The sequence below is a fragment of the Calypte anna genome, chromosome 1 (assembly GCF_003957555.1).
Source record: "Calypte anna isolate BGI_N300 chromosome 1, bCalAnn1_v1.p, whole genome shotgun sequence".
Classification (NCBI taxonomy): domain Eukaryota; kingdom Metazoa; phylum Chordata; class Aves; order Apodiformes; family Trochilidae; genus Calypte; species Calypte anna.
The window spans coordinates 24223188-24233334 of NC_044244.1; the positions used below are offsets into that span (position 1 = coordinate 24223188).

Consider the following 10147-nt stretch of genomic DNA (forward strand, 5'->3'; position numbering starts at 1 on the left):
GCATTTCTTTTTTCAAATGTCATGTTTAAAAATTTAATACCAATCTAAAAGGCATGCTGAATTACAGTAAAGCAGGAAAAAACTCTAGCATGGCTACTCTTCAGAGTAGATCTTTATAAGGCCTACAGATCCCCAATTACCAACCTGAGCAAAATTTTGCAGAAGATTCTGTTTGGAAATCTTTTTAAAGTGCAAGACTAAAACAAAACATAAACAAGTACTTATAAAAGCTAATGGTGTATTTTGAAGCTGAGTTTCTGCTTTTCTGCTCTTGTTAAAAACATTTCCTTTAAAAATCAAAATGCTTGCAAAAGGTTGTGGTTGTTTGCTGTCATGCAATATGTAAACATGGTTCGTAAAAACAAAACAAAATGGAACAAAGCACCAGAACACATATGATTTCTGATTATGATAAAAGTTATAAACTGCAAAACCTCAATTATTTAAGAATTTTTGTTTAGTTGTCTTTATAGACAACAGTTAACAAAATTGCAAAAAGAATGCACTAATGCTTCCCATGGTCACTCAGAAAATGCAAAGAGCTGATTGGAGATGCTTATCTGTATGCCTGTAAGAACATGTATCATACACGCCAAGTAATCCCCATTCTCATCTGCAGCCTCCGTTGGTACAAAAAGGTTACTCTTAGGATACTAAGGTAAAAGAAAAAGAAGCTACACAAGTGCAAAAACACCTTAGCACACTTTGAGACTGCGATAAGGGGTTTCCAATTTGCCTTGACAAAAGAGAAACACTTTACAGTTTCGGACCATATGTTTTGCTAAAGCATTTTTCATTGCACTGTTTCCCTCCAGATATTCTATTTTATTTACACTTTTGATTAGCACCTACTCTTGCATTTTGCTACTCTCTGAAGTAAAAAAACATAACTGAATTTAAAAAGCAAGTACAGTGGCTCTCATATCATTTGAAGATGGCAGCACGCTTAGCAGATCTACTGTACTCCTAGAAATGTTTCTTGTTCTACTTGGTGCTTAACTGGGTGCACTTATAAGCACCAACTAAATTTTGTGATCCCTAAACGATGCTCTTCTCCCAATGCAGTCCCTATCCTCATATCTGCTCAACTGAGTAGCTACTACTATGGTAGATTAACTGCTCCAGCCAAGCTAAAGGAGCAGTTCTGACACCTTACCCCAGGCACTTCCTACTCTGCAGCCAGGTGCCTGTCACAGGCTGATGGCAGGGACTGCACTGGGAGATGTTTGCCTCCCATCTGCACTGGACTTGATCAGAAGTCCCACCCTCACTACATCTGTCCAATTTGAGAGGTATGCCAAGTGGTTTTGGGTTGGAATGGTACCTGTGGGAGGAGTTGGATGTCACGTGCTGTTTGAATGAAGGCATGTCTGAGTTGTGCTGCCAAGAACTGTGGGAGGCAGCATATATATTTTATGAAAAGGAATATCCTAGACCTGTAACACATGAACATCTCTGAAAACTCCAATAGCATCCAGGTTACCATGATACTGTGCATTCTTTGCAAAAATTTGAAATACAAAAGGGACTACACATTTACTTAACTGGCAATTTAATATCTAGTTATCAATGTTTCTTTACCACAGGTAAAGCAGCTTAATCAGAGTTTGTCAGTGCTTGCTTACTTTTTTTTTTTTTTCTTTTTGCCTAATAGAAACAATTAACAATTTGCCAGAGTTAATTCTGAGGTTTTTTACTTCTTGTGGTTGCTGAGAATGAGAAATGTCTTTGAAAAGGAAGAGAGCAAGAAGGAAGGGAAACAGATTGGCTTTGCAGCATTAGGTTAGCAAATGCCACCGGATTACTGGCTGGCATTTAATGAACTCTTCCACAGAGAAAACTGTAGTGCTGTCAGAGTTTTGCCACTAACTAAGAATGTTATTACAGATACACACACAGGAAGCTCAGCAGGAGACAACTTTCAAGATTGTGCAGTAGGAAAGAAGAAAAGAAGAAAAGAAGGAAAACAAGTTCCACCTCTATTATTAATTGCCTGGTAGCATAAAAATTCCTTATGACCGTGATACGTAAATATCATATACATAACATACCACTTCAACTTCTCTTTTTTTAAGATTTCTAATCCTTATTTCATTATCAGTCACTTTAACAATATATAATAGATTTCTTACTACAGCTCTTTCTTTCTCCAGCATGTTTAGCCTCATCCTACTCCAGCAAATTGTACCACTAGGACAGATGTCTTCAGCTTTCCAGAGTATTAACACAGACTGCTAACTTGTCAATAGGATTTGACTCTCCCTTAAGTGACAAGCTTTGCATGTCACCAAAGACAGAAAGAGCCTTTGTGTTGCTATGCTAACCGCCCAGATCTTTCACCCAGGCACAGGGATTCCACCAGACCCTCCCAACTGAGACTCTCAAGGCATTGGGACAGTTGCAGAGCAGTTGGGCTATGCCAGACCTGGAATGCAGAGCAGCTCTCTGCAAGGGTCCCTGATCAGGCTTGTACCATTTCCACAGGTGCCTTATGTGCCTTATTGCCACCATGGCAATATCTACTGAGCAGCACAAAGGTGACCATGACATCACTTCCTTCTCTTACAAGTCATTCCTACGTGTCCTTAATACAGTCAGGGAAAGTGCCTGCAGCTCCTAAGGGACTTGGACTAATCTTGATGGAGGAAACTGCCTCTGGCTTTTCTTATTCCATCTTTAACAATTATTGGAAGAAAAAGAAAAAAAATTAAACCATTATTATGATGCTTTGGAACCTAAGTTTTGCAAGTTAGAGCCATGAATTCCTACCAACTGCAGTAAAAGACTGAAGTATCACATAGATCACAGACATTCCCAGAGTCAAATCAGATTGGATTATACAAGAGGATCTGCACTCTCATCCTCTCCTAGAAGACATCCATCACTCTGGCAACAGAGCAAATTGAAAACTGTTGCTTACTTTATAGTGGAGGTGGCAGCTCTACTACACTCAAAATGTTTCTCCAGAAGAATGTTTGCATCACCAGCCTTCTCCAAGCATCCTGCAATGCAGCCATCAAGGTGACTCTAGCTCTGCATGATCCTTGCTAAAATATGGGACAAGTCAAGGGACTAATTCTTGTACCTTGGTTACCCTCAACATGGTAAAGTTGCAGTTACTTTGTTTTAAACAGTAACATTCTGAAATGGCAGGTTATTCTGAAAACAAAAGTAAACCTTTAGCATTTTTCCCCTTAAGGACAAATAAGTGCCACACTCTGAGCTTAATATTTACACATAACTGTTGTGGAGCTTCAACAATGAAAGGTAAATGTTGGGATTTTTTTACCCAGATCACTAAAATTTAAATCTGAATTTTTCACTACTAAACTATTCTTCACCATGAGGTATTAATTGACATGGAAATACTTAGCTGCAATATCATCAACTCTGCCACCAGCTGTGATCAGCACCATTTTAAGAATAGTCCATGTTCTGTTGGAGCCCCAGGATTTCAATAGTGAATCTTAATTAGGATTATTTCACAGAAATTATTTGGGAGGGCTTACATTTTATGCCCAGTTTTTGCACTTAGATTATTATCTAATCTCTAAATGCTTTTTGAGATGCACCTACAACAAGGCTGGCTAGAAGCAAATGTTTCTTCATTGTCACTCTTTTCTTCAGTTATATATCCCATAGCAAGAATAAGAGAAGCATATTTATTTTTCCTAATCCTTTGAAAGACACTTAAAATGAACAAGGAACATTGCAAAAAAATTAATATTGCAACAGGCCATCAGGATCAATGCCTTTCAGGATCAATCACCTCTCCCACCTACCCCCTCCTGAAGGAAGGATGCTGTCCTACATCTGACAGGCAGGAAGGTTCTGGTTTCAAGGGAAAAGCAATGCCACTTCAAAAAAAGGTCTTTAAAAGCTACTTGCTAATTTTGGAAGCACCATGACAATGTAGCCTTGGTTTAGCTACTTGCTGACCATGAAAATGCTCCTGCAGATCCTTTTGATTATATGAAAGAGTGATAGATATAATCGCTGTCTGTGAGTCCTTGCTCCTCTCACACAGGTGTGAGCCTCCTCTCTCATGGAAGGCACTTGCACTGCATCCATAAGTTTACATTCCAAACCTTCCTCATGTGTATCACTGAATCTTACATGCAACATTCAATTTGACCTTTGACTTATTTTAAAAGACATAATGTGACATTACCCAGATGTCAGGTTGTCACCATACTGCCCCCACAATCAATCTATCTACATAAGTGCTGCAAAGCAGGGGTGTAAAAAAGAAGAATAAAATTAAAATAACATCAAACTGTAGAACTCTCCTGCAATAAGAGAATAAAACTATTCTCACCAGTTTGAAAATTAGCATATTTTTTTAAAAAATCAGATGTTCAGACACTGAGACTCTTTGGTATGAAAAATTTGATAATTGTTTGCTGAAGAAATATCCAGAAATAACTTTGTCACACCAGAAATACCCTTGTGTGATTGAAGTCTTGGACAGGAGACAGAAGTCAGGCAGGCTTCACTGACTCCAGCACATGTTCCCAGGATAAATCAAAACCCTTGTACACTATACTTTCTTTTCTACAGAACTAATAAGGAACTCTGTTCTTAGTCCATCCTTTGTGTTTCTTAGGCATTAAGATGTTCAAAACAGACTTCCATATTAAATATTTTCCAGTGCCCAGCACAATAGACTTAAAATTTCTGTTAGGGCATTTAGAAGTTCCTATTAATACAGACTTCTTTCCATGTCATTGCCTTTAGTATTAAAAAAGAATTCAAGCATTGGGATGGATTATTTTCTATCCCACCAAAATCAAGCCAGCATGGAGGAGAATAGAAAGGTACAGACAAGTCTGCTAATCTTTTAAATGCTTGATGATTTAAATTTGAGTATCAAGATAGTAAGTCTTCCTCTTGCAGGAGGAAAACAAGTTTCCCATGCATTTCAGAAACTCAGATGCAACTTGATACCAGCTACTGTGCTTTAGAAAACTGAGGTCCAAAGAAATCAAAAAACCTTTCCTGTTAGGGCGGTGAGATGACGGAACAGATTGCCCAAGGAAGCTTGGCTGCCCCCTCCCTGGAAGTGTTCAAGGCCAGGTTAAATGGGGCTCTGAACAACCTGGTCTACTGGGAGGTGTCCCTGCTGATTGAACTAGATGATCTTTGAGGCCCCTTCCAGCCCTAGCCACTCCATGATTCTATGAAAGCAACCAGATAAGGCCACTGTGCTATCCAGGACTTGCACTTCTGCTTGTCAGACCATGCAGCATCAGGCTGAACCAAGAACAAAATTTAGCCTTATTATTAGAGAAGGTATTTCTGTGGCTGAAATTATTTCAGAGTAGGAATCTCAGCATCCTTTCTCCAGTTCACTACACGGTACATATTTTACTTTGGAAATATTAACAGAGGCCAAATTTCCAAATAGTCCAAAACTTGCATGCACATCTTTCAACCATCTGGAGGCTGGCTTTGAGATGCACCAGAAGTTTGCCCTTTCAGACAGGTCTGGAGGGCTGGCAGATCAGCTGCTCCCCAAGGACCACTTGTGGCAACAAATGACCAGGCAGCCTCATGAGGCTATGTTGTGGCTGCATCTGTGCTTGGTTATCACAAACAGCCAGGACTTAGGGTTACCTGGGATCAGACAAAGGCAGGTCCTCAGGACTAGACCCATAAAGGGCCTTAAGAATATACTAAAATAAATTTGCCTTTTAAGTGTATAAATCAGCTGTCCCTGCAGCCGTAGGGCATCATAACACTGCAATTCAATCCACCTGCTCATGGCTACAAAAGTAAACAGAGGCTCCCTTCTCAGAGAGGAAAGTTGAGCAAGATTCTCCAGTTAGGCATTGATAGAGGATGCTCCAAATATATGCTTGACATGACGATTTCCAGATGTCTGCCCTATGAAGTGAAATTTATAGACATGAATTAGGTCTTTAACCTTCCTATACAATATCTGAGATTCTTAAGAACTCAAGATAGTTTCAGGGGAAGTTTTGAGGATAAATATACACATTAAGTCTCAAACTTCTCCAGGAAAAAAAATACACAAATCCTTCTCTATTCAGAGGTCAAAATTCTAAGAAACCTCTTGGTATTAAATCCTAAGATACACAGTTCAAGGGCTGAGGAGGGACTGCCTTGGGCAGCACCAGTTTTAGTTCCATTCTCATGAAAATGACTTTTCAAACCAGAAAATAACTTGGTCAAGGCACTCTCAAACTTGCAATTAAGACTGAATTATGCAGAAAGAATGAAAGAATAACCATGCTTGTAGCTCATGGGCTAGGTACTGTCAAAACTTAAGTCCTGGCTTGTCTTATCCACCCTAAAGGCTGTTAACTTCATTAAAAGGGCACTGGGAACAGAAATCAAGACTTGCAAACAAGTTTCTTATCATGTAGGCTACGGAACCACTTTTGGTCTTACGCTTTAAAAAGATTAGCTGAGCCAGGGGTACAGAACCTTTGCTACCATTCACGGGTAGCACTGGTCTTACTGCCTAGGAGAGGTGAGTTGTAGACCTGAATTCCTTTTCCTACCCCTCCCAGCATACACACAGGAGGAATCCAGCATTAATTGACTACATGTTAAATTATTCTTGGACAGCTGTAAAAAAGGTGGCAGCTTACTTTTTCTCTGGTTGGGAAAGAAAAAAGCAACTAGAGCAGTTCTGATGGACTGAGCCTGAGCACAAGAGAAGACATAGAACAAAAGCTGTCTTGGTTTGCATTTCTCATTTGGATTTAATAATGAATCAGACACTGAACTTCTCGGTCCTCCCAAGACAGGTGTCACTTTTGCTACTTATCAAAGCAAAAGGATATGCTTAAAGAGTTTTCTTGTAAAAAAAAAGTCAGACTTGTCTCAAAGTTGCTGCCATTTCTGAAACTCCAGCAGTAATTCCATGTTCCAGTATCCAGCTAAAAATCAATTAATTTATTACTTGCCTTAATAACACCATAATACTTCCTCAGTTATCTACAATAAAAACTAGATTATTGAAAGGACTCTGATGTAATTAGCTATAAAACTTATGTCCTTGACCTTGCAAAACTCCATGAACAAAAGTAACTTATAAAGACAAGAGTGAGGCTTCACAATGAATATGAAGTTAAGCATATGACCATCTGACTGTTTCTGCATAAAATTCCATTTTCTTTAAACAAGACAATAAGTAGGCAACTATTTCATCATCACTGGAAAAACCACTCTTTTTCCACACATACCTTTTTGTCTGGTATTTATTTTATTAAAAGATCTGACTTCTTGTTTCAGATATCATATCCTTGAGTTCTTTCTCACAAGTTTTCATGGAAGTAAAGCATGAATTAAAACATGGGCATATCCTGGAGTGCTTTACTAAATACAATCAGTATTGGAAACCAATGATGTGTGCAGGCTCAGTTAAAATGCTAACAGAATATTCTGACATCTTAGAAAACCTTGTTCCAATCTCTCCCACTTATCACCACTTTGTGAATGTTTCCAGTTGAGTGGACAGGTCTCTAGTTACTGATATGAAGCAAGTGCATCTGACTTTGTAAAGCTCATCACAAATACTCTGCTTCAAAGTGTTGTGAAACTCTTACACCTTGATAAATCTTTGCTCTATGATCTTACCTGTTAATAATTTTAGGTATTGATCCTGATCAATGATGAAACAGGAACTGATGGAGTCCTTGAACACCAAATGCATTTTAAAATGAGCTAACATATTTCATTGCTATACATAATGTATTGGGGTTTTAATCCTTATTTCTTTATTTATTTCTAAGAGAAAGACACCCCTACTGCCAATTTGGATGTAATACATTTTCTTATATTGTGGCTTTCACTTTTGTAACCTGTTCATATAAAATTTGTGATAAAACAAAGTTAGTCAAAATGTATGTGGTAAAACACAAGTAATCAAGACTTTTGCGCTCACAAAAACATAATTCCTATGTGTTAGAACCATATTAGACACTTTATAGATGTACATATACAATTTTTGCCGTTCCTCCCCAATGAACTGAATAGTTTTTTAACAGCCTTATTTTTTCTGTTACCATAGTGTTTTGTGAAGAAATGTCACTGCTGCAGTCAATATTAATTGTAAACATCTTTTTATATACTTATTAGCATTTCATTTACTCTCAGATAGTCAGTACAAAATAATGTATCATGCATGATAAACATGATTCAAACTCATTTAATTGACTTAAACACTTTGATTTTTAAAAAATCAGGGTAGGCCCAGAGATGGTTAAATATGCATTTAATGAGCATGAACTGCACCTGGCTTCAGCCAAGGAAATTTTAACTAAGGTAGAAATGAGAAGCGTATTTGCTTTGTCTGATTGGTGTTTTTTCTTGACACCTTCAGCATCCCACATTCTAGGAGCACACTACTCTCTCTTTACAAATAAATAAAATATAACAGAACAAGTAGCTCCTTGAGCAAGGAAGTTAATATGCAGCCTTATTTCTTAGAGATTTTTTTCTTATACTTGACAGGTGCCCTGACTGAAGCTACTTCTGTGAAGAATTTGTAAAGACTTATACACCCATCATACACATTAACTTTTTCTAACAGCATTTAATAACAAGAATGGCTTCTTTCCTACTGCAGCACCACTGGAGGACACCTCTAGAATCCTCACCTTTACCTGCATATTTGTAAAACTTGAGGAAAAGGTTACTTTTGAGATCCTTCCCTGTTATTGCATCTGCCTAAAATGAGCCCAAGTGAGGAAGGTGGGCAAATAGAGTTATTCATACACTCACTTCCCTTAAGAATTTTTTTTAAAAGTTCCAAAAGACCAACCTGCTCACAATGAAAGCTATCTCAAAAAAGTAGCTAAAAGCCTACAGTTGCTCAGGCAGAGACCTCCTGCCAATGTGATGATTTTAAACCACATGTTCCCATTTCCGTCACCATGTTCATGCCTTACACAAGATTGCCTCCCTCCCGTCCCTGCTGTGCAAAAGACCCTCAAGTAACAAAAAGGGGAAACAGCACCCTGGCAAAACTGCTGGTGTGTGGGCCGAAGCTAGACAGATTATTTGCCCTTCCCATTTGGTAGTGTCTTTTCTAGCAATGTCACGTAAAACATGTTCAGGCTGCTATATTGTCTAATAAAGTACAATGTGCCCAGGCACTGGTATTGGCTCCTTCTCTTTTTATTTGAAGTACTGAGAAAGAGAAGGCAGCAGGGACTTCACTTGTAAGAGAACACGTCCAAGCCTCACAAGGAACTGTTTCCCTAAGATCTTGTATTACACTCACACACTAAGCTGAACACCTGAAAAGTCAAACAGAAGGTCTGAGAGCATTTCCCCTCTGCTCCCCTCTACTCCGCCGTGTTCTCACAGTTTTACAGTGAAATAACAAATTAACTTGTTGAGCAATTTACCAAAGGTTGCTCAAATTATGTCATAAATTAATCTGTTCGGGTCCCGCGAGGGTTTATGACACCTGACAGACAAAGCCCATTCCTTGTGCTAAAACCCCAGCAACAACAACAACAAAAAAAGATCCCATCGTTAGGCAGCATGCAAGACTCCCACCGCTCTCCCCACAGACTTTTCCAGCTCTAATTGGCACCCAGCGCTCGGCTCCCTTCTCTGCCAAGTAGGGGGAAAAGAGGAGCCTCCGATGAGCCCCCTTGAACCGCCGCTGCCCGCCCCTGGCCGCTCCCGCTGCCCCGGGCCGCACGTGTCTCGCCGCGCCGGGGCTCCCACCTGAAGAAAAGTTTGGAGAAGATGTTCGCCTTCTCCAGGGGGGACCTCTGCATGGTGCCTGGAGCCGCGGTGTGGTGCGGTGGGAACTGGCGGCAGCCGCTAAACGCTGACGCTTCGCTCACTCGCTCCGCTCCTGCGGCTCTCCCACCTTATCCGCTCGGCCGGCTCTGATGTCACCGCCTGCCTCCTGCCCCTGCCCCTCTCCCCGCCTCTGCTTTGCCCAGGTTCAAAAGCGGGAGGGCTGGGGGCCCGGCCCGCTTTGCTTGCGCCGCCGCCTCCTCCCCCGCCTCTCCGCCGCACCCGGCACCGCACACCGGGCGCGCCCCGCGACTCCCCCCGCACCCTCTCCTCCTGCCCAGCTTCCCGCCGGCTCTCGGCCAGCCCCTTACCTCCGTCAGCTGACTCCGCCTCGCGAGTCACCCCACGCAGGGTCCCC

At 40.5% G+C, this 10147-nt stretch overlaps 1 protein-coding gene across 1 annotated transcript in view; it reads right to left on the minus strand.

Moving 5' to 3' along the window:
- The window catches only part of CFTR (CF transmembrane conductance regulator), an 83129-nt gene extending 73365 nt beyond the window's left edge, over positions 1–9764 (minus strand). The window contains exon 1 of the mRNA XM_030460575.1: positions 9712–9764. Within this exon, the coding sequence (XP_030316435.1) occupies positions 9712–9764 (53 nt within the window). The remainder of the gene's footprint in view (positions 1–9711) is intronic.
- Between the last annotated feature and the right edge of the window lie 383 nt (positions 9765–10147).